Raw genomic sequence first — 24,036 nt, 5'->3', positions numbered from 1 at the left:
GGCTAATTACTTTATTTACAAGCAGATTTTATAATTAACTTGGCGATCCACGAGCCATCGTGGACCACTGGTAACGTAACGACAGACGTTAGGCTCCATCGAGCCATTCGTCTCGGCTAATCACAATTTCAACGATAAATAGTTTGGACGGCAAACTTTCTTAGCCGATTGCGTCAAGCAGGTTTGAATCGGCGTAGTTTCGTAAGTTCCTAGCGTCTCGGTACGGATGAACCTCGATTCGTTGGATCGAGTTAAGACCTTGGTTCCTTGTAAATTGAACGTGGAATATTCCATTATTGCAGAATTTGAAAATGACTGTAACGCAGCTTGGAAATTTATATCGAGCTACTGCAAATGAGATTGTACTGTACCAGGACTCCACGAACTTTACACTTAATGGCTAGTTACAGAAATGTATTAGAAATATATTATCTTAACACCTTTGTCTACATAAATACTGTTGAGAGTGTTCTCGAGTACCATAAGGAACACGTTGGCACCCAACCTAAATTCTTAAGCCGAACACAGTCCTTTCCTCCCCAAATTCCACCCTTTCCTGTAAAGATCCCTCGACAGTCGAGAACACTTTATATCCTTAACGTTCCCAATCGATGACTTAGCAACCGTGACACTCGAGACGTTCCTCCATCCTTGTTACCGATTTTTTATTTAGTAGTAGAAGTACCTGTAGAAACCTGTAACAGAAAATGATTTGTTAATCCTTTGCACTCGAGAGGTGACTCTCGGTCACATCTTAACGTGATGCAATAACTCGAGAGGCGACTCTCGGTCGCCATTAAGCATGCCGCAGTAAATCACTCAGCAATGATGTTTATTTAATGATGTTGATGAAGTTAATTTCATTGGAACTCGAAGTGTTAATAAAACGATTGACGATGGGGTGAGCTGATTTTCAAATCTCAAATTAGAGATCTTTAATCATCTCCGAAGTGAATCTAAGCTTAGCATTCGTGGCGATAAAATGCTAAGGAAGCTCGAGTTTCTGGCAGAGTCCAGAAAAAAAGGCTTCGTTGAGGGTTAACTGCAGGTTTTGGGGTAGTATCACTCCTAAATATAATAGCCATAGAAGAGAAAGATATTTGCTCAAACTATTATCTTCTAATTTTGTCATATCAATCAGAATTTTGTTTACTCAAAGAATCCCCGAATTAGAATCCTCAAACAAATTTCAGAAAAATAATCAACTCGTCGAGAATGGAGCACTCTCGCGATGGTCCCACCCTCGAGGGGTCTAAATTCACGGGAACGCCCAGCGTCGCGGCGCCCCATCGGCTCCCTAATGGAACTTACTCGGTTCTCCCTTTCGCGGTTAACTTTATTGTCAGCGTTGCGTTCGGAGCCCAGCGGCCAGAAAAGCGAGCACTTACCAATCAAAGGGGGAGGACGAGAGGGAAGGGTGTCGAGGCACGGTTGACGAGGGTTCTGTAATTAACAGCTTTGAAGTGGTCCCGTGCCTGACTTCTCATTACCGGTGGTCAGGTGTCCTGGCGATTAGCTCAAACGATACTTGGACAGTTAGTGGCACAATTGCAGATGAAAATCGTGTGGAATTTATGAAGAACTTAAGAAGATTCACGGTAAGGGATGAAACCCCGTCAGGCTACAAGGATTGGTCATCTTTCTTCTTAAAAATTGTTAAAGTTGCCGCCTTGTCGCTCGACCGTTTATCTCTCAAACAACCAACTAGCAACGAACGCACAACCGTTGCACGGAGTTTTAAAAACAGAGCGATATATGAGCACGTGGCTGCGAAGTTTAATTTTTCGTAGTTATTCAAGTTTTTCTTCTTATTGAATAGATTATTTTTCTTATATTTAATTTTGTTTCTATTCTTATTTCTATTGAATAAATAAATAAATATATATATATTCGCAGAAATAAAAGTGAACAGTTTAATAAATCCGATGTGTACTCACATCAATTTATTATAACCTCAAACAATAACATTAAAAATAGTTATACTTGCTAGCTTTCCTTCAAAAATAAATTACAATTCTGTTTGTGACGTTCGTTTATTCTTATGTATCGTGAATCTGTAGAGTCCAAATCGAGAGGTTTCTGAAAACTAATTACTTTGCAGCTACAGTGATTAGAATTTGGTACAGTTAGAACTCCCCCGTATTTTCTGCCGCGTTTCAAGCTAATATCCCTTGAAGCACTTAGCCGAGATGTTCCCAAACGGCGAGTTCTCGTCTCAGGGAGCATCCCTGGAAATGAAACTTCGTTTTTCACGCCCTCCTTTTCGACCCCAGATAAATTTCCGGCCGGGGACGTCTGGAGGGTAGCGGCTCTTTGCGCGTCGCCTAACTAAACGCGGATGGTCGAGCTTAATCCCCGCTGAAGGCTACCGCGCGCTTTGATTCTAGAAAGCTTCCACGAATTTTTCCTCTCCTTCCCCTCGATGCCTGAGAAAATAATCCACTCGAATTTGCACGAGTTCAAAATTGCCCTCGAACACAGAAACTTCGATTACAAAGTAATTCCTCTTCGTAAGGCGCTCCTGAACTTCTCCAGCGTCCACGTAGGCGGCAAATTCAGGATTTATAATCGCCACCTGCGTGATTGCACCAGCGTTAGGCACCAATTAGGCTAGCTCACCGTTAAAAATTACCCACGAGTATTTCGCCACGCCTTTCACGCGATACGTAACTAAAAATAATCGCAACAGTCGCACGATCCATCGTGAATTTTGTTAACAGGACCCTGGCGCATAATTTTATCGCCATTCAACTGTCCATATTCGCGCAAACGACCTGGCCGAGCGATAATCTGAGAGAAACTGGAGCTGCATCGGGGAACACGCGGCTCTTTGAACCATTACGCGACATACACTGTGATTATAAGTAATAACGGTGAATTGAATTACTGAATCGGTTACTTGGGAAACCTCTTGTCCCGTATTCGAGCTGGAACGACTTCGACGAGGATATTCGCTTCGTTAGATAGGTTCGTTCAAACGGGGAGTATTGCGTTCGAGTATGTGCAGTTGCGAAACGCTGCGTGAAATGTGCTGGGGCCCGAAAGAATGGTTTTATTTTTGTATAATCATTCGTCCACTTGCACACAACATTATTGGATGAACGTGTCGTAGTTGATCAAAATAGTCTATATACAGTCAATATAATAAGTATGTAAGTATATGAGTTATATAAGTATTCGAATACAAGTATTCGTACCCTCCGTGTTTATTGAAGGAATTTGTCTAAATTAAATGATAGGTTTCATATATTCAAATAAACTTTTCATTATGCATATACAAGTGTAAAGTTTACGCATATACATTTTAACCTTTTCGTGCTCGAGACGAGTTAAATCGCATCAGCTGTTTAAATAGGGAAGAGCTCAGGACAAGTTAACTCATTGACTCATTAACAATAAGCTCGGGCGATTTAACTCGTCTCGAGCACGTCAAGAACAAACTAATTTCACAAGCATACTCGCGCAGAGAAACATTTATTTGAAAACATCAAACCTATTATTTAATTTAGACAAACTTCTTTAATAGACACAGAGGGAATATTTATGAGACTGACTGTACATCCTATAAAATTTAAATATCGTTAAAAACACGAGAATTTTAATCATTCTCTAGGTATTGAATCTCTAATCCGGGTATTCGTAATGCATTTTCAATCGACAAAAAGAAGGTATTGAATCTCTTCCAATTCAATATTATTGAAAATACCACAATTTTGAGTATAATATAAAAATAATTAACAATAAGCTCGGGCGATTAATCATTCCGCGGTGTGGGATCGTATTGCCGGTAGAAGTCAGGAAATCCTTCGGAATCGCATTTCAACCGCCGCGTGATCGGCGATCGTTGCGAACAGGGAAACCGATCGGAGTGGAAATAAATCCCGTGCGCGTGTCGGTTATGAGCGTGAGAGGCATATATCTTTCCAGGCGGCTTTATACTCGTTAATGCCCGCGAACATGGCGCCAGGGAGCGTAAATCTCAGCCACCGGGCGATGATTAACGTCGCGGCGCGTTAAGGGCAAGAAAACCGTGTTAAAATTCCGGTAGGTGCCCGAAAGTCGCTCCTTTATCGAGATAATTCGTGTGATTAACTTCCTCAGATAACATGGGATATTACTTAATTCGCCACTGAGAATCGACAGTGGAAGCCTTTATCGAGAAAGTAAATATTACTGGAAGAATATTCCGAACTGGAAAAAGTGAAAGGTGTAACTATTACACAAAACTTTGCAGAAATACCACGTGTATGGTTCGAGTAACTACATGAATCTGCACGACCATGTACGACGATATTCAAAGAGATATTCGAGGCGTGTGTCCTTCGAGCTGCGACTCTAGAATGTTTACAGGAAAGAAAGTGCAGTGAAACTCGACGAAACCACGAACGACGAACTTGACCGTGAAAGACGACAGGACCGAGGATCATCGACCCCCCTCGATTTCGAGCTACCGAAAAGAGACGACCTTGTCATCGACCCGAGTGACCTCGAACACCTGTTACGCAACCTGGTGGCTCAACTAAGGTTACCCGCGCAAACGAGTTTAAGTCACGAGGCCAACGAAAACACTTTCACTGACCCGCCGTAAAGCGGTTTCGCTCGCCTAAGTGGATCCCGCCAAGGCTGACTCGTCCGGTGTGCTCCTCTCTCCTCGATACCAGGAAGAAAATCCCAGAAGCCGATGCCTGCCTCCATTTGCATGGGGATTATCATCTGACGTGATTTACGAGGGAAAATATTGCTGTTTCAGACTTCCGTGTATCTTAAGGGGAGCCGATTTGTTTACACTGCAGGTTAGATTTATCGATTGCTATTTCACCGCGCGCTCAGGTGTTCCGCGGGCTCCCATTTCTGCCCGCTGATCTTTGACTTAGTTCCGTGAAATATTGCGCCCGTCAATTTTTTTAAGTGCGTGGGGAACTGGAGCGATAAATCAAATTCCGATGCAAATGATTTTTTAACCCTTTCCGCTCGTAAAGTGACTCTCAGTCACATCTTAACGCGATGCAGCAACTCGAGGGGTGACTCTCGGTCACCACTAGGTTCCACGCAGTGAATGAACCAACAATAATGTTTGTTTAGGTTTAATTTTTTTTTTTTATGGAATTCGAAGCGTCAATGAAATGATCGTCGGTGAGATAAAGGTGCTTAGAATTTGTGAAAAAAAGGGTTAATAACATCGAGTTGTCTGGAAAGTTCATGCCGATTTTTGGTAGGTGGAACTGGTCTGAATATATCGGGATGGTAAGAAGTATTCGTACAGCAACCAATTTAAAATAAAACAAATAAGAAAAGAAATAAGAGGTTAACATTAAAAGTAGTAAACTTTAATTTACGCAAAATCCACTCTAAAAATGTGTAGGAATGTTAGTTGATTATTTCTTCCCCTAAAATTTATTAATAAAATAAATATATGAAGTTTTATTTTGAATTGATTCTTGTACGAATACTTACTATACCGACTGTATATCAAAATTCAAACGTGTTTTTGAATTTTTCTTAAAAAAAATTGACGCGAACTTTCTGGACAACCCAATACGAGAACATAATGTAACGTGAACCCCAATGATGAATCTCATCTATTATAGCATAACAAATAACTTACCTTGCCCGACTTCTCCTAATGTACAGAATGTTAACGACACCGAGGTACACGGGTTCGAGCGAGTCTACTCGACCGTGAACCTCTTAGCACGGATTAGCACAGATGTGTATGTACAGCTAATTAGTGCGTGACTCGCGTCAGACAGCGTTAAACGAACACGTTTTTTATATACACGTTGGTTGCGAATGATTTCTGGAGCCTGCGTGGGAGGATTCAAGCGACACGAAGGTTAAATCGTCGTCTGTAAATGCGTACGTTGCACTCTTCCGTGTTAAGATGCTGACATTTGTTAGAGACGAAAGAGGAAGAGGCGTTCTCGACGGGGTTCACGGTCGCGGGTCAACTTTCACGGAAGCGATCCAAGGATCGAATGTGACCTCTGATGGTATCTTAACGCGATTCGAGATGCTAGTTAAAGACACTGACGCCAAATTATGAGATTCATGGAATGATTTTATCGATGACGCTGTTAATTGCTAGGTTATTACTGAGTTTCATTGCGTGGTACTCGAAGAGGTCCAAATTTGCACTTTGTATCGTCAGATTAATCAGTAATCGCTAGACAACGGATCTTTATGCATTTATAGGAAAGTAAAGTTCATGTTATAATATTTGCAGAATAGAAGAAATTCCTATTTAGCTTCAATTTTTGTAGGCACGTTCGCGACGATTTTATTTTGCATAAGGATCCGCAGTAATCACAAACTGCATGTGCAGCGCGCGTTCATAAATCAATGTAATCCTCGGACACGTGATTGATTACGTTAATCGTTAATCATGGCTACCGATTATTCATTCACGATATCGTTCGGACGACGATCGATCGCGGTGAACGAACAAAATTCACGGTGACCGCGTCGTTCGCACACGCGCGATGAATAAACTGGGACAGGGACGGCTGGCTGGGTGATTCGACGTGTGTGGCAACAAATAAATAGCGTTTTATTCACAAGTTAGGTGCACAGGGACGGCGAGAGGAGCCGGATTGTTGCGCGATAGTGCTCGCGGGGGTTAATTCCACCCTGCGCCCCAAAGTTACTGCTCGCCTCGGTGAGTCTTTGGTGGTTCGCGAGCAGACTTGGCGTCTTTCCTCTCGTACCTTTCTTTTCGAGCGGAAAAAGCGATCGTTTTTCCACTAGATCAGAATCCAAACGACGATTTACCTGGGTTGGGTGGCACGAATCCGTATCCACTAGCGCCTGGTATCACTCCGCTCGTATCGGCGCTGTTGGGCGGTGGACCAGGCGGGAACAACACCGGGCCTGTAAATAAAATTAATTCTGCGTTAGATACTCGAAGCTCTAACCACTACACGGGGGAGTTCTAACTGCGCCGAATTCTAATCACCGTAGCTGCAAAGTAATTACTTTTCAGAAATTAGATTCAGACTCTACGGATATACGATAAATAAAAATATACAAAGGTCACGAAGAGAGTTATAATTTATTCTCAAGAAAAGCCAGCAAGCGTATCCATTTTTAATGTTCTTATCACCCTTTTACTCTACTTTCTAGAGCCCCGGAGAAACAATTCCCAACTCCTATTACTTTAATCGCCTCAAAGTAATTCCAATTTCAGCCCAACATCAACGCCGGCAACTCCTTGCAGAGTTCCAGCGCAACGTAGAAAGTTAATAGAATGATTAATAGACCACACGGGATCGACAAGCAAACTGACTCGTTCCAGTTACATCAGACGTCGCGTGCAACGTTAAACGTAATTCGTCAAACTCCCCGGCAGGCCCTTGTTTTCGTTTCCATCTGATTTCAATCTCCTCTGGAATTTTAATTAAACGCGTTTCTGGTCCGGCCCGTTCTTCCCACGACCGTTGCCATTTATGAAAACTCATAAACACTAACGAGGCCTCGGTAACGACCCGTCAAATAGGGAGAGAGGCGATCGTTCCAACCGCCGTTCAACCTGCCACGGACCGCGTGTCAATGAAATTACGCTAGCGCATGTTCCGCCGACCTCGATGACCCGCGGAGATCTCGAGCGTCGCGCGATCTTTATCGAAAGCCGCGCGAGCAAATCGGAGATCTACAAACGGGACGAATCCGTTCCGTGATTGAATGCAGATCGTTTACGCAAGGATCGAGACGGCCTTCGCGGTCGTTGCTCCAGCGCGATCCACGATCGAGGCGATCGGAGGACCTCACCGCGACTTTCTTCCTTTGTTCGATCTTTTCTTGCGTTAGTAAATTACGAGTTCTTGGAGATAAATCGATCACGATCTAGAGCGGAGGACCACTTCTTCGTGCAAGAGATATTTTCTTTTTTTAATTACTTTATTTAAGGACACGTCAACTACAGGGTTGTTAGTGGCCACGTCGATGATTGCAATTTAACTATAATTTATTTAACATTTTATATTTCATCGATATCTTGACTAATTCGAGAAATTCGTTTTTCGTTGTTAAGGATTGTCTGCATACTATTCGAAAGTTTATACTCTGCTCTATCGTGTTGTATTCTCTGACATTCTTTAATTAAATGTTTAACTGTAAGAGGCTCGTCGCAAAAGTTGCATAATGGTGGCTGTGATTTAGTCATTTTGTAGCAACAATTCTCAATCTTGATAATACTACGTGCAGTATTATCTATTTGGTAAGTTTGTAGTTGTATCGTTGGTTGATTTTCGGATTCGGTGTAGATTCGTTGATCCATTCCTGGTTCCAGATTTCCTCTGCTGTCTTTTTAATTAAATTTGTTTTTTCATTTAACGTGTGTTATATTTGGACATACGGTTCTTCCACGGCATTCCTTGATGCGATGGAATCAATCAACTTCAACCAAACAAATTCAGATTGGACATTGTTTCCTATCTGAAGTATTATTAATTCGGTGTGCATATGCAAGAGATATTAATTTTTACTTCTCAGTGCACATTAGGTTCTCTTGTAGCAAATATGGTAAAGCTGTAAATAAATAATTCTCAGCAATCGGTGCGTTAACGAAGGCCATCTTCTAGCAGCCATCTCTGGCCAGGCCTGAAAGTTCATTTGACATTGCCAGTCCTGCACCTTGGAGAGCGGTTTCTCAAGGAAACCCGGTGGAAATCCTTTCCAGTCAGGAAGTAATTGCTAACAAGGCCGACTATTCATCGACGAACGATCGTATCCAGCGATGTGCAATGCTACTACCAAACGAAAGAAATATTTAAACGAACCTTTTCCAACCAATTTTCGTTGAGTACAGCGTCGAAGATAACTCCAGAGCTCGTCGAGGGAAAATTCTCCAAGATTCCATGAAAAATTCAGACGGCGGGTAACGAATGACCTAACAGTCGCTGGTTACGAATCGACCAGTTTCAGCGCGACTCAGCGTTTTGTCAGCCCCACTTTCCCGGTGATATTTATTGTAGGTGAGTTTGAACTTGGCACCCATTCCGGCGCACGTACGCGCACGCCGCGTTCCACTCCATCGCAAGGATCACGTATCCTGGTTACGTATGCATCGACACGTGGCGCGCGGCAAATGTCAGATCAAGGGAACTGATTTTAGAGCGAGAGAAAACCGGGAGCGGAATCGATCCTCGCGGAAGTCGAGATAAACGAACGAGACACGAATTCAGTAAGGCCGATCGCACACGAGCGCAACCGATCAGTTTCAAATCACTCTGAAACTAGTTGCATGCGACCGTAGATCTAGGTAAAACAAAGATAGTGGAGTAGGTAAAACAAAGAGCGCGAACGGTAACAACAACACAACGGTTTGCAATACTAATTTCAAATCGGTTGCGCCCGTGTGCGTTCGGCCTAACTCCTTGACGTAAACAAATAATGTCGGTGGTCCGAACGCCAGCTTGGACACGGGTTATCCACCCTAGATTATCCGCTCCTTCCATAGAAATGGGAAAACGAAAGCGAAATCCGAGCCAATTGTGTTCGTCGTGTTCGCGGCGATCCAATTAACAGCGACTCCTTGGACCGTGGAGGATCGGTTCTAGTTTCAGATACAACGGTTCGCGCGCGCATCGATAAATCGGGCCAGAATCGATCTCCAGCACTCGTAAGCATGAACTTTCTTCTCTAAACGAACGCGTTAGGCTAATCGCGAGTCCCCCACGAAACCTGTTCCGGTAAAAGTGTTCTCGTGTTCGCGAGAACGCCGTGGAATCGATATCTTCTTCCTCCTCCGTCATAATTCTCGAGCTCGATTTCTTGATCACGGCGCTCTGGAGATAATCGTCCCGTTTGCGATCGCCTCGTGCTTCCACCGGGGACACGAATTGAATTTAATTAGCCTGTTAATTGATAGGAATCTGCGCGGTGCTCCCGACGGAATTCTCATTAAGATTGAAGATTCAAAACCAAGACAGATATTTGTTTGTGTTTCTTCGTTAATAATTTTAATAAAATGGAGAGAAATTTGGGAGGCAGTAGGAAACAAGAAACGTGGTAGATATCGTAAAGGGTTTATTGAACATGTGTTTTGTATGTTATATGTTTTCAAATTGGTTTTTTAGTAGAGGAAGGTAGAGCGAAGTGAGTCGAAGAATGGATAATCTATGAATCTATGGATTCTACTACGTACCCCTGTTCGATCGTGGATCTCGCATCCCTGCGGACGACGATCTAAGGTAAGGGCCGAATCCTGCGAAGAGTTGACTGTAGTCCTGGGCTGATGCCACCGCCAGGACGACCACGACGAACGCCACCAGGACTCTCTGAAACGGAAACACTCGCTTTCTATCTCCTTTCTTTTCATCTGCTTGCAAAGCTGATTCTTAACCTTCTAAAAGTTACATCAGTTTACAAAAAAGTCTCCTGTTTAAATCGACTCGCTAACTTCTTTTTCGCCGCCTTAAGAAAGGAGTCCGATGAACTCTAAACTTGCATAACCATCCTATAAATTCACACCAAATTACATTCGACAGGTTATTTCTTCTACTCGCAAAAGATCTGGCGGGCCACGAGCTTGCGCAGTCCTATTAATTAGCACCGAATTACGTTCGACAGGTTTTTTTTTTTTATTTATTAACTCGTTAATGGCCGCGCAACTGGCTTACTCAAAACTCTCCAACTACGATCCTCGACTCCACTTTCACAAACGAACGATTCTTTCCTAATCACCGATCGTGGAGCGTCTTCCCTTCAAAAAATGAAAGTCCAAATCGCTTCGTCTAAACTTTCGCAACAAACTTTTTTGAAAGAACACACTGTGCGCATTCTTCGTTCGACCACTTAATGCCTCAAGTTCCATATCGTTTGGTTCCACCCTGTATAGCGACCGGTCGGGGTGCGCGACGATTTTCACGAGCGATTCGTAGGTTGGTTAACAATGGAGGAGAATTTATGGGCCAATAGCCAGGGAGTAAAATCAGCGCTCCGAGTGCTCATTTGGAGGCCGTTAGTTCCCTCTAACGTTTCTATTCGATGGAAAGTCGCCGCTCGGAACGCGGACTCCTCGTAAAGAGTTACTTAATAAATTAACGAGGATGAATTACGGCGGTCGTCGAGCGCGACCTGGAGCGCGGTGGTTCGCGGGGCGCAGCCTTGTTAAAGTCTGCTAAATGCCTCGACTTTTAATTGATTCCTCGGTCTGGCCAGTAAATAGCGATCGATTGTCGATCTGGAAGCATTTATTACTGAAAGTACCTTACTCGAACTTTAATTAACAGTCGTTTTCAGATAAGGGATCTTTCATGAAGACGTCTATAGTTCGACCGCTAATTGACTGTTCTCCTTTTAATTAGAAATGCACGATTTTTTAACGTACATTGTTATGTTAATTAAAAGTAATTAAAGGAGAACGGCCAGGTTACGATCTATCGTACATTGTATAATCTTCCTATTCTTCATCCAACCGTTTCCGTTATGTAAAATGTCTGATGAAATCGTTATGCTACTTAACGATCCGCTCGTCGTGGATTCCATCGACGTTACGGGCTTGGGAACAGATCCGCGAATAATTGCGCGCTCAGATCATGCTGAGTACTAAGCGCGAGGGGAAACCGTGGACGCGTTCATTCTTCTATCGGTTTTCAGCATTGAAAGCAAGGTAAGCAGCGACGCGTCATCGCGACGCGATTTCTTTCGCTTGTCACAATGTCAAGGCGATTGTTCGCTGTGAATAACGAGCAACAATCGTACGACAATTATGACGCTTGATAGGGTGGTGATAAGCAGGAAGCTTAATAAAGAATGCACGCAATGAATACGCTCGATATTTGTAAACAGTTTAACCCTTAGAAACCTGTCTTTCCAAATTTAAAAAAATATCAATATATTTATTCTTTGAAGAATTTCGACAGCTGACGTTTATTGTTTTAACTTTTCCAAAAAACATACACACAGCCAAATATTAAGAACAAACCAATTGCAAGTGTACAATTCGATTTAAAAGTTCGGTATCAAATTTGAAACTCAGGGCATTTAAGGGTTAAGAAACGTTTTCGATCAACCTCGAAGAGAATTATGGAAAAAATTGATTAGCACTGTGTCTTCAAGACTCGATCGACTATGACGCGAAATTAAATCGCGTTACGCGTCCGTTGCAAAAACGAGTTATGGGCTTGCTGTCGCAACGGGGGAAAGACATCAATCCAATCTGGGAGAAAGACAGCCCGATGATAAGTCTAGCGCGAGCGCGATCGTAGATTGGCAGCGGCTTCAATTAACAATCGCATCAAATGAAAGCAAACGAAGTCGCGACCGTATAATTTCCGTCTCGGGATCTTACTCGCGGGGAAAAAATACCTTAGGAACGTTCCACGCGATACGATCGCTATTTTTCTCGCCACGGGTGTTTTCATTCGTCGTGCGATGGAAGAAAAAAAAAAAAATGCAAATCTGCTACCGGGGAACCAAATTCCAGAGGCTGCCGGTGTTTCCCATCTCGAAACCTTTCACTGCCTTTTCGAGACGTTTTCTGGCAGCTGTGAGAACCTGGAGATTGGAAACGGTTGCGCAAGCCTCGAAAGAAAACGTGGACGCATGAAAGCAAGGTCGAGGCAACGATGGTCCTCATTATCGATATTAACGTGGGATATCTCCGAGTTTGAAAGATTCATGAGTGTACGAGCGGCTGGGCGAGTATACTAATTAGCAGAAACACTTTCTGTTTAATATGGCGCGTACCTCCCTGGAAAAACAGCTCCCAAATGTCGAGCACGAAACCTGACAAAAAGTAGGACCAGTTTGGCGATGGTATTCTATTTGGAGGCCACTCGGCAAAAAATTGTTTACCGCCATTGAAATTGACTGTAATATTATGGAAATTTTAATGGACGTTGTCGAGACTCGAATAAATTGCATTGTGATTTTTGCGTGACCTTTTCCATGATATACCGTGACTAGAAAATGTCTAGATTTTGATTCTAAAAAGACTTCTCAGGTCTCATTCGATTCCACGCACTTTAAGATTATTTTTCTTCTCTTTCGAGAAGAGACACTTGCATATTCGAAGAAAAGAATTTTTCAGTAGCGCAGAGGCTCGGAAGAAAGCGATTTACCGAGGCATCGTGGCATCTGGAGAAGTCACGCGCTCGCAGGATTGTGGATACGAAGGCACGAGGTCGCCCACAAACGGCGGCACACATGTGCGTGCACCGTGACGCCAGATCATGCCGCCGTGATAACTGAGCCAACGGGCGTCGATGTTCGCGAGGAAAAAGCCGAGAGGCCCAAGTGTGCGTGCATGCCACTCGTTGCGAAATAATTGTAAACAGTTGGGTATTTACCGGGGTGAAGCTCGAAACCTGAGAGCTTGGGTAACGAGAGAAGATTAACAACGATTTCCTCCTGCGAATTAACTGACTTAGCGCTGGAGATCGATCAGGGTGCACAGGGGTCCTGCAGCAGGACTCCTGCTTGTCACCAGCGAAAGTTTTCGGTGAACGTTGTTCGCAGCGTGGCTGTGCTGTCCTCCTCCATTCACCTCGTCCCTTTCTATTTAACGATCAATGGACGCTAGTGCCTGTCTATTCACTGTTTTAATTCCCTACCGATCCATAAAAACCGTTGGGGGATTTCGACACTCCCAGTTCGATAACGCGACCCATCGAAAGTGCTGCTGATTTCTCAAAGTGCATAACGCGTTTTGTTCCTACATTGTTCCAATCCAGATAAACATCGTTGTGGAACTACCGAGTGAATCACGAGACTTGAATAACGATTACTTTCCCTGATAGCGATCTCGATTTTGATTTAGCTGTCTGGTTAGGCTGTGGAGACTAGCAGACCATCGCTTCGGCTTGAAGTAATAAGCCCCCATACTGTGATTATGTAACTATGATTATAGAGTGGTTTTACAGCTCTTTTTGAGGAAGCAAATCGACCAAGTATTACTCGTACACCTCTGACGTTTAATTCGAATTAATGAATTCTTTGGCCACGTTGATTCATTTTTTATTTAAAAGTAGGTTCAACGTGCTAAAAATTTTCCTAATTAAGAATTACATCCTGTATCGTATCACTTATCTTAATTTACTTGTATCGCAGGTTCTGCTTGAAAATGATAACGTTGGGAAAATGACGTACGCTTGAAACACGTAAACCGTACTTGTTCCACTCCATTTTTTCACTTATCAATTACGATTTTCACGGAACACTTGTTCGAGGCTGCTCCAGCGAAGTACTTCCGCGTTTAAAGCCAAGAGAAACCGCTCATTGGGTATCTTTCGATCGTACGTGTATTTCGCATCATTAATATCGCCCGATGCAACTGTGTTGCACCGAGAAGCCGGACATGAGTTGCACAACAAAAGAACACAAGTGACGATGAACGAAAGTCGAACAATTTTCGAACGGAAAACTCGACACCGTTTCCGGTCGTCGCTGACTCCGCGATGCTACGAATAGAGACACGTGAATTACGATGATGGCCTCGGGAAATTTTCGCGCGAAATCGACTCGTTAAATAGCTCCTGAATTAGTCTTATAGAGTTTCTCTTTTTTACGGCCAATTTGAACCGCGTCGAGATCCCGAGGACGAAAGTAACGAAAAAGTCTCCCCCTCGGTTTGTTTCTTCATTTTTAAAGGAAACCTGCGGCTGTTACGTCGATTGGAAGTTTCGTTTAACCGCTTCGTATTCCCGTGGGGCACAAGTTTCGAGAGTCGGCGACTGGGAGCAAACGAAAAATTCCTTGGAAAGTGCAAGGCTCATTTTTCACTGATAACAATAGTTGCACAGAAGTCGCATGGTCCATTTGGTACCGTACCTCTTGTCCTGGAATGCGCATACGTTGCACTTGGAACAACCATTGTCACAACACGCCCACATCGTGCCAACGAGAAATGTTAATACGTTTGCTTTTACTTCTGCTCCACCCGGTGGCCGTGTATCGCGGTAGCCATAAAATAACAATCGTTGCGTCGTGAAAACTATTATTGCGACGACGAAAAGCTCGCGTTGTTTATCTTTCGCGGTGGGTTGCAACATCGGACCAGACGGAAATACTAACAAGTTTCCGCAACTTCTCCTCGCGAAACCGATGAAAACCAGCGTTAGACGGGCCGGGTTACGAGACAGCTGCACAATTTCGACACCGAAGAAGATATGAAGCGCGCAAATTGTTGTAACGTTGCACTATTGCACCCGAGCTAGCGCAACCTCGCTGCATTGAAATTCGTCGGAGCGTCGACGGACGATCTCTGCCTTTTGTTTCGTTGCATCTTCTGATTAAAATTCAATTTTAAATTACATGGCCACTATCCTGCACGTTTCGAAATTTACAGATTTCTATCTGTGAATCTCATTTCTGCTTCGACTTCCAGAAGATTAGAGCTTCTATTCTTATCGAATTTTTCACTTGCTCGGTTAGTAACGTACATTAATTTTTATTAAAGAATTCGTACGTGGATTGTGATCTAAAACAGTAATACTAGAGTTTCGGCTCGAAACTTGCCAAGAAGGTAGGAAGAACATGCCCGCCGATAGCTCGCAAGAGGTGAGCAAAGTCGTTTCTGGTGCAATTGTGCAAGGAGGGTGGTAATCGAGGTCGACCGTTCAGAAAATTCAACGGAATGCGCTCTGGGAGCGAAACAACGCCACCGGAACGAGGAGAAACCACCATCGGCGCCGCGGAATTCCTTGTTCTGCATAAAATCATTATATTTTTTCGTCCTTATTTATGTAACAAGTTTATTCGCCATATATTCTCCCTGGAGAAATTGTACAATGGCCACGTAACAATTTCCGAGAATATTAAGAAAACACACAGAGAAACAAAGGGCCATTGTGACGTCGACGTTTGAACGGGCCATTGTTCGAGTCGAGGAACCTTAAAAGAAGCATGCTATGCGAGTTACTCCTTCCAGGGAAGAAGCGTGTTCGGTAAGGAAGATCCAGGGCCACTTTACTGACCCTGAAGTTGTCAGACTCGTGGTCGAAAGGAATTGTGCTCCTTGGAATGCTCGAAATTTTAGGAGAAAATACATTTTTAATCAAATATTTTCCTCCCCCTCAATGAAAAATGAATGTAAAATTCACGGGTGAAATTTTTCCTAAAATATTCTTTTATTTCGAAATAGAGGCGAGGTATCGAATGGAGAGCAAGTCAAATTTAGCAAGGATCGAGTGGTCAAGAGGAGCTGAGCTCTTTGGTAAGCTTGGAATTTCAGAGGAAAATACTCTCGCCCAATGAAAAATGAGTATAAAATTCAGCGTTTAAATTTTTCCCAAAACATTCATTTACTTCGAGATAGAGGCGAGCCTATCGAAAGGAGAGCAAGTCAAATTCGTGGTCGAGAGGAGCTGAGGTCCTTGGAATGCTTGAAATTTCAGGTGAAAATATATTTTTCATAAAATATTTTCCCTCTCGCACAATGAAAAATGAATGAAAGATTCAGTGGTTAAATTTTTCCCAAACCATTCTTTGATTTCGAAATAGAGGCGAACCTATCGGAAGGGAAGCAAGTCATATTCGCGAGGCAAGTTCCCTCGATCCTTGCTAAATCCACCGCTCCGCTAAAGTAACAAAAGCGGATCGTTCCCATTCGGAGGCTCCTATAATGAAACTGTACCACCCAGTGAAAGTGCGCATCAACGATTGCGATTTCATCCTAGGTGTGTGACACGGTTCGCGCAATGTACAGTTGCAGATCTCGTCCTTGGCTATGGGCCAGTTGTTGCGGGAAAAGAGGGCCGAAGGTGTTAGAAAACGAACGTCTTCGTAATTAGAAAGTGGAACGACCTGGCTCCGCGCGTGACCATTGAATCTGTATTGGCATCGAGCGTGCGATGGTTGGAAAATTTTCGTCCATTCAAGCACACGCAACAGGTACGGTACAATGATGAAAAGGAATGTCTCTGCACGATGATTCGAATGCAGGATTGCGTGGAACTGTTTACAAGTTACGTGGATATAGGTCAGCGTATCGCCGTTTGTGCAATAGCTGTTTGGTTTAAAGCAGAGGTGTAAAATTTACAATTTAAAGTATCCTGTAAATGTTTCAATCAATCTAATAATACAAATTCATATTAGCAGATATCTTAATGAAAGGTTTTTGGACTCCTGCCCGTCTATTTAGGGGTTTATTCAACTGTGAACGAACAAATTTCCTTCTTTATCCTCCAATTTAATCATACGGAAACCTGCTGGTATAAACCAGCTTAAGAGATTTCGAGGATCGACCAATATTTCAGGTCGTAAAATTAAATAAATTAGGCGAAACGAGGACGCCGATTGCTCAGTAAACTTCTGCTACAGGCAATTAAGTACAAACCCCGTTAGTATATCGGTCGTTGAATATATTACGTCAGCCGTAATCGAGCGGTCACGTGAAAGGGGTAAACTCGTTCTCGAGGATCGAGAAAGGGAAACGATACTTCCGATCGCGTCGACACGGTTCGACGACCAACGGGAAAAGTATCATAAGACTTTTCTCCACTCGGTACCGAGAGAACGTTGTGGCTTGATAATCGCCACCGTTCACCGAACCGATTTTCGACCCGAGCAAACGATTTTCAAAAGTCTAGACTAGTTTGCGGACAAACACCCACCAAAACCAGTCCTTTCGAATCGAATACACTCGCTTGCCTAGTGCCCCCGAGGGAAAAAATTCCAAAGGGTATCGATTGGTCAGGTAACCGGGCGCTAGGAACCTTCTAACCGGATATAGGTCAGATCCTAAACTATTACATTGCAGAATTGGTGTTTCGCGGCACCTTTCTCGGAGTAATCGTCGACCAATCGTTTGGATAGTTTTCAGAGATAGCGTTCGAAATACTAGCGGTGAATGTTTCGACCAGATTTCGACATTTAACTATGTAACGAAAAGTGCCCTCAAATAGCTAATACGCAGAGATGATTCTACGTGAAAAAGTTAATCGGAAACATAGAATACAATTTTAGCGTCGAGGACTTCGATTATGAGAAAATCTATTCCGAAATGTCGTCTGACACGCGACGATCTCATACCACTTGGCTGACGTGTCTGTGCATTGCTCGCTGTTTCTACTTGCGCTGGAGTTTATAAATATTCATGTTATCGTTATAATCGATACTAACTAGTTGCGAAACTGGTTGATGAGAAATAAATAAAGTCATGTTACTGTCAATATTTATCAGCAACAAAATAAGTAGAAATTACTAGTAATGAACAGCCACGCGAATAATATTTTCTTCGAGGAATAAAATACAATTAATAAAGGGTTAAATACCCAGCACTCAACCGACAAATGGCTCCCTTTTCGACACCTAGGTGAGAAGAACGTCAACAATAGAGGAAGCTGTGGGTTTTATAAATGCAATCCTCGCCTTCCCCTCGATGCTCGCGAAGAGCATCCCCCGGTGGTGTAAACGCGTGATTTACGGGCAGACAGAAGCGCAGTTACCGTTTGCCGATGAGGAAAAACAAACGAATGATAAAACGACGATGAAACGGCCTTTCAACCGTATGACTAATCGGACCCGGCACGTTGCCACACGGCGCTAAGCGCGATTTATGTACACCCGATGAATCGTTCACGCACAACAAGCGGATTTCGTTATTTGGGGAAACCAACGCGTTAGCCATCGTCGATTTATTCGCCATCGTTGAAACGACTGCAATGCCTCTGAAAAATAGCGAAAGCTTCGACAATGACGATGAAACTATTCCACTGTATGCTGGTTAATATCAATGTCTATCAATTCCTAAACATTAAGGATGCACTTGTTAATATTTTTTCCGGAGGGTTGGGAAAGGTGTTGGGAAATTAAATTTTCTACCAGCCAATTTCCAACAAACTGATTTACTTCGCTACTTTACCCTCCTCTCTCGGTTCTTTTTCTAACGTTCCTGTGCATGCTTTTTCCCGTGTGACGTGACGATATTGCTATCACGTATCGCCGAGGAAAAACTACGAACCGCCTGAAACGTTGCTGCGCGAAAACTAACAATGAGCCCGCAGAATTTCTACGCAAGAACTAAAACTCTAGAATCGCGAGAACAAGGATACGACTCGCGTGTCGTTCACGCGCCAGATCACTCGAGATCGGTCGGAAATAATCGATGATTTTGCTGGCGATACGTAATACCTGTGCGATACCGTCTCCAATTGTATGCAATGCTGGGAAATGTTTCTAATCGACCCAGGAAATGAAAATAGCAAACGTATCGTGGAGAAAAATTTAATTTTATATAGCTACTACACACCCTTGTGTAATTATGACTTCTAAATCTATTTCTAAATTTATTTCTAAATTTATTTCTAAATCTATTTCAAGCAAAGATGAGAAAACTGTATCGTTAGAATGAGTATTAGGTGAATCGACGCAAGCATTGCAATCAATCTCGGTTAATATGCGCGCATGGCTTTCTAATAAATTCAGTTGATTCCGTCGAAATTACCCTCTTAGTTCGTGGTTGCAAAATGGCCATTAGCACGCTTTGCATAACCAGTCTTCGCCTCGATCGGGCCCAGAAGAAACCATGGAAAATCCTGCGACTCCCGCATTTTTTCCCTCGATCGGGATTAATATCCCCGCGAATTTGTTTCGCAAGAGGCTATCGAGTCCTGTGATCGCGTGACCAGAACCAGCGACCGGGGTTTTCATTTTAGACGGCGGTTAATGGCGTTTTTCGTGCGTGACTCCGCCAATATCGGAGCGAAAACCACAGCGAGAAGAAATTGAACGAACGTCGTTTGCAGCCTCGTTGCACAATTTCGTTCTTCTGAAGTTGTTTTCGAGACAGTGGGACAATTACACGAAGTAAGTAAAATGTTTCGAGAAAACTCCAGCGCGTAATAACTTTGGTGCGAATTAATTAATGTCGACTCGTTATGAATATGCATGTTCGTTTAATTACTTGTTTACAGTCTCGTAAAGTGGACATTGGTGTGCGTTTCCAAGTGCGAAGGAATCGATTAGGAGCTTGTTTGACTCGAGACTTTAGGAGTGACTCACGCCAAGAATTTTCTTCTATCGATCGTCAGCTGGGAATCGTCTTCCTGACAGACGGGCTACCACTCGACGATTGCGTAACGCTCCAGCAATCCGGTATCAGACGGTTAGTTCAGCAGCGAACATTACCACAGCCTGGGGCAAGGACGTGGACCTGTCTCGCCAACGGCTACGATCTTGTGAATGAACCCGACAAGTTCGCGGATTTCCACTCCTAACGCACCCGCGTCCGTTCAACTTTTTCCTATTATTTTCTTTCTCCTGTTACCGTATTATTTTTAGGTGTATGTATTTATTTTCAGGTGTGAATAGATTAGTAACAAATAAAAGCCTGCAACGCACGAAGTATACCGAAGTCCTCTTAAAACCTAGAGAAGAGTTCCTATCATTCGTACAGTTTTTCTACCGACAACATACCCGATCACTGACACCATGTCTGAGTTCCTGGTATTTTAATTATTAATTGAGATTTAAAATCGCGCAAAGAAATTTGCCTGGTATATCAATTATAACACTGAATCGCGTGTATTAACATTGACGCAATTTGTTCGACGGTCCTAATTACAGCCCTGAATACAGATGTACAGGTAGATAGGATTCTCGGGGAGATGCTGACGACCGTGTATCGCGTTTCCCGATCCGAGACGAGGCTCCACGAACGAGAATGTAGAAAGTCGTGGCAAAGTGTGCATGAATCTTTGCGTTCTACACGCTTTTACGCGATCGCGATGAAGACGGTAACACTCTCCATTTTCTAACGACGGATGCTATCGCGAAGGAGTTACCGCGAGGCGCTGGACAAACCACGAATTAAGACTGATGCTTCGGAAAGAAAGTGGCAATTATGAACGCCGATAAGACGCTAACAATCTCGAAAACTGACAATCGTAGAAAGCGGTGCGGAAGGTCGCCTTGCGAGACGATGCTTCTCGACAGGAGACTGGGGTTGTCGACTGGACCGTTTTAAGCACTTCTTATTACATGTTTCAATCACTTGTCTGTTTTTAAAATTTTAGATAAACTTTTAAAGTGTGCTTCGATACGATATCCTGATACGTGATTATACGCACTCTTACTTTTCACTCATCGAAGTCAAATGTCCGTTCGAAATTACAAAGCGAATTGAACGCGTTAAATTTCACTCGTGCCTTTGTACTATCATACAAGAAACTTTCGTGATTTTCCTCGCGAGTCGTCGTTAAATTTTCGATAAATGAATTTCAACTAAAACTTGAAAGGAAACCGTGTGCTCACTTGCAACAGCGACATTCTATCCCACGTCGTTCTTCTGTCCTACCGTCCTCGATTATTCCCAACGGGACACATCTCCCGCACGGCGGGGGAAAAAAAAATGGATCTACAGCACCAGTCGCGTGTCCGCGGATCGAACGAGTCGCGCGCGCGGTCAGACACACCAAGCGTTAAAGTCTCCGCAGTGATCCAACAGAGCCGCGAGCCGGTTCGCTGCAAAACCGCGCTATCTGCTCTCGCGAAAGTCTCCCCCACCGATTTCACCGCCCCCTCCAATAAATCGCGGCTCGGAACCGACAGAGAAAAGCTTCCCTTTCCCACCGTGAGCCTCTTCCGTGGCTCGCTGTGCCTCGCTAACAGCGCATTTGCGCGGGAATACTGATCAATGATGGCAAATTAAGCGCTCGACAAAGCTCTCGTTGTTACGATATATCGAGCGAGAAGTACGGGCATGGAAGCTGTAGCTCAAACGTTGGTGGCTTCGAAGTTTGACACCCTTTATACGGCAGAACTCCTTGGGCATTTCTTTCCACTTTTAACTTAAAAATACAAAATTCCTCTTCCATAGTGGTAATCAGTACCAGTGATCTATAAAGGGTTAATATCGATATTACCGATGGTACTGTGATGTCGTGGTTCTTTCGTACACCGAGGGATATTACTGCGCAATCAAAGAGGACTTTCTTCTCTACCAAGTCCCTTCAACGTCACAGGAAAATTTCTCTGCACGATTTTAAATCAAAAAGCTCGCGAAGCTTTAAAACTTTCCTCGCTTATCGCGACAATCCTCTCGTACTTACGATCTTCATGGCGCCGAGTAAATCCTTTGAATGGAGCAAGTGTGTTGTCGCGGGGCGTTCTTGCACGCTGTACGAGTTGGACACTAACTGCGGTGACGTTCTCCGTGGACAAGAGCAAATCCAAGCCAACGTGGCCAAGGTGGTGCACAGGCTTCCTCTCCGAGGGAGGGTGTACGTTCTCGGATGGCTGGAAGGGATCGACGTGGGCCTCCTACCAGCGGAAGGTCGGCTTCTAGAATCGATAGTCCGTGGAGCAGACCAAACGGTGGCGATAATGGTAGATCGTAGGTGTATGAGCCACGCTTGCCGTACTGGGACCGTTTGACGCGAGGTGGGGGCTGTTCCTGGGACTTATATGTCGCCGGTGGAGGCCACTGTGGCTCTTATCCCCTGCCCCCCTTGGCACCCGTGGATCCGAGCCCCTCTAGAGCGGCCCTTGACGATGGTCAAGGTGACCCCTGCCTCCCGGGGACACGAGACCAACCGATCGCCTGACAGACGGAGATCGCTCCGGGGAAATCGTGACGATGACGCCTCTGCGATCGCTGCCTTCTCCGCGCAAGGTTGCTTCTCTCCTGTTTTGGTCCTCCATCGGTTCTGTATCGACCACTCACGCGACTCTGCCGAATCGTTTCGCGAATGCACGACATTCAATCCGCAGTCGAAATCCGCTTGCATTGCTAGGAGCTTCCGGGTGAGAACGGTGTCCTTTCGAAACCGTGTTTCGACGTTTCACTGGCATTGCAGGCGAACTCAGAGGGGATCTAATGATGCATCGAATTCTATAATTATCTGGCTTCCGATTCAAGATTGGAAACCGATAGCTGACCGTAGAGAATAGTTCTAATTATACAGTCAGTCCTGCAAGCATTAGTACCCTCTATGTTTATCGAAGAAATTTGTCGAAATTAAATGATAGGCTCGACGATTCCAAATATATCTTTTATTATAATATATGTACATGAATAAACTTTGCACATGTATGTATTTATAATGAAACATTTATTTGGAAACACCAAATCTGTCATTTAATTTAGACAAATGTCTAAGATAGACATAGAGGGTACGAATATTTATGGGACTGACTGTATAGTGGTTCCTATGGCGAAGAACAAAAGACTAAATATGAAAGAAGAGTGCATTACACACAGATCCCCCATTTCTGACTCAGAGACTGACTGTATATTGGTTCCTATGGCTTCTTCTTCTTCTTAACGCTTTAATTTATAAACGAAGAACGAAAGAATAAATATAAAAAAAGAGTGCATTACACACAGATCCCCCATTTCTGATCTAGAGACTAACTATAAATTGGTTCCTATGGCTTCTTCTTCTTCTTCTTAATACTCCAATTTATAAACGAAGAACGAAAGACTAAATACGAAAGAAGAATGTATTACATACAGATCCCCGATTTCTGATCTAGAGCGAGTGAAAACAAATCATGCATCTCTGGTTTCGCAAAGCGTCTTATAAAATCCTTGCTGACCAGACAGCTGTTCCGCGGACCGCATCTGACGTCATTAGTTGCGGTTACGGATCCGGATTCCGATCGAGAACGCGGTGCTATAATCGTTCGGAAACGTCATCGGGATATCACGATCGGCGTAATAGGGTTCGCGTGGGTAATCGGCTGTGATTTAGTTTTGCAACGACAATCTCCGTCTGGGTTTTTGCGTTCTTCCGCGACGGGTGATACCTTACTGGCGTTTTTTCTTAGGAATCATCGCGACACGTGGATTATATTAAGTAAACAAAATCGAGCGTCCTGATCGAAGTATGTAACAGAAGTCACGTTCGATTTCATACTTTTTTTTTTTTTTAATTGGCTCAGTCAACTCATAACGTGATTTCTTTCTACACTTGCGGAGACTCGACGTAATTCCCTGCAAACGATCGCGCGCGAGAAGAATAAATCGGTGTCATCTGCCAGCGATTATCGCGCCACTCGCGTCCTCCCGGGATCATCCATGACGAGACCGGATCGCGTCGCGAGACCAGTTGCGATTATTTTTTCTTTCGCGCAGTATCGCATGGTCGACGTTGG

The 24,036-nt window shown here is 43.8% G+C and overlaps 1 protein-coding gene across 2 annotated transcripts; it reads right to left on the bottom strand.

Annotated features, from left to right (window-relative positions):
- Nucleotides 1–22,311, bottom strand: LOC128875295 (uncharacterized). 2 transcript variants are annotated; one of them, XM_054120754.1, is made up of 4 exons: nucleotides 21,990–22,311; nucleotides 10,142–10,274; nucleotides 6,769–6,867; nucleotides 1–695 (listed from the first exon to the last, which is right to left on the bottom strand). In XM_054120754.1, exons 1-4 carry the CDS (start codon nucleotides 21,996–21,998, stop codon nucleotides 670–672), a joined length of 267 nt encoding a protein of 88 aa, XP_053976729.1. In that variant the 5' UTR covers nucleotides 21,999–22,311; the 3' UTR covers nucleotides 1–669. The 2 variants fall into 2 exon arrangements, with proteins under 2 accessions (XP_053976729.1, XP_053976728.1); XM_054120753.1 differs by lacking the exon at nucleotides 21,990–22,311 and adding an exon at nucleotides 21,193–21,449.
- Between the last annotated feature and the right edge of the window lie 1,725 nt (nucleotides 22,312–24,036).

This window comes from Hylaeus volcanicus, chromosome 4 (assembly GCF_026283585.1).
Source record: "Hylaeus volcanicus isolate JK05 chromosome 4, UHH_iyHylVolc1.0_haploid, whole genome shotgun sequence".
In the NCBI taxonomy this organism is placed as follows: Eukaryota; Metazoa; Arthropoda; class Insecta; order Hymenoptera; family Colletidae; genus Hylaeus; species Hylaeus volcanicus.
The sequence above is the reverse complement of the archived record's forward strand: the minus strand, read 5'-3'. Positions and strand labels throughout refer to the sequence as shown.

Bases quoted from the DNA above. Each gene is read 5' to 3' on its own strand.
- LOC128875295 (XM_054120753.1), bottom strand. The intron at 6,868-10,141 runs GTACGTAGTAGA...TTTTATTTACAG, and splicing joins AGATCCACGATCGAACAGGG to GCCCGGTGTTGTTCCCGCCT. The intron at 696-6,768 runs GTAAATCGTCGT...TTTCTGTTACAG, and splicing joins ATTCGTGCCACCCAACCCAG to GTTTCTACAGGTACTTCTAC.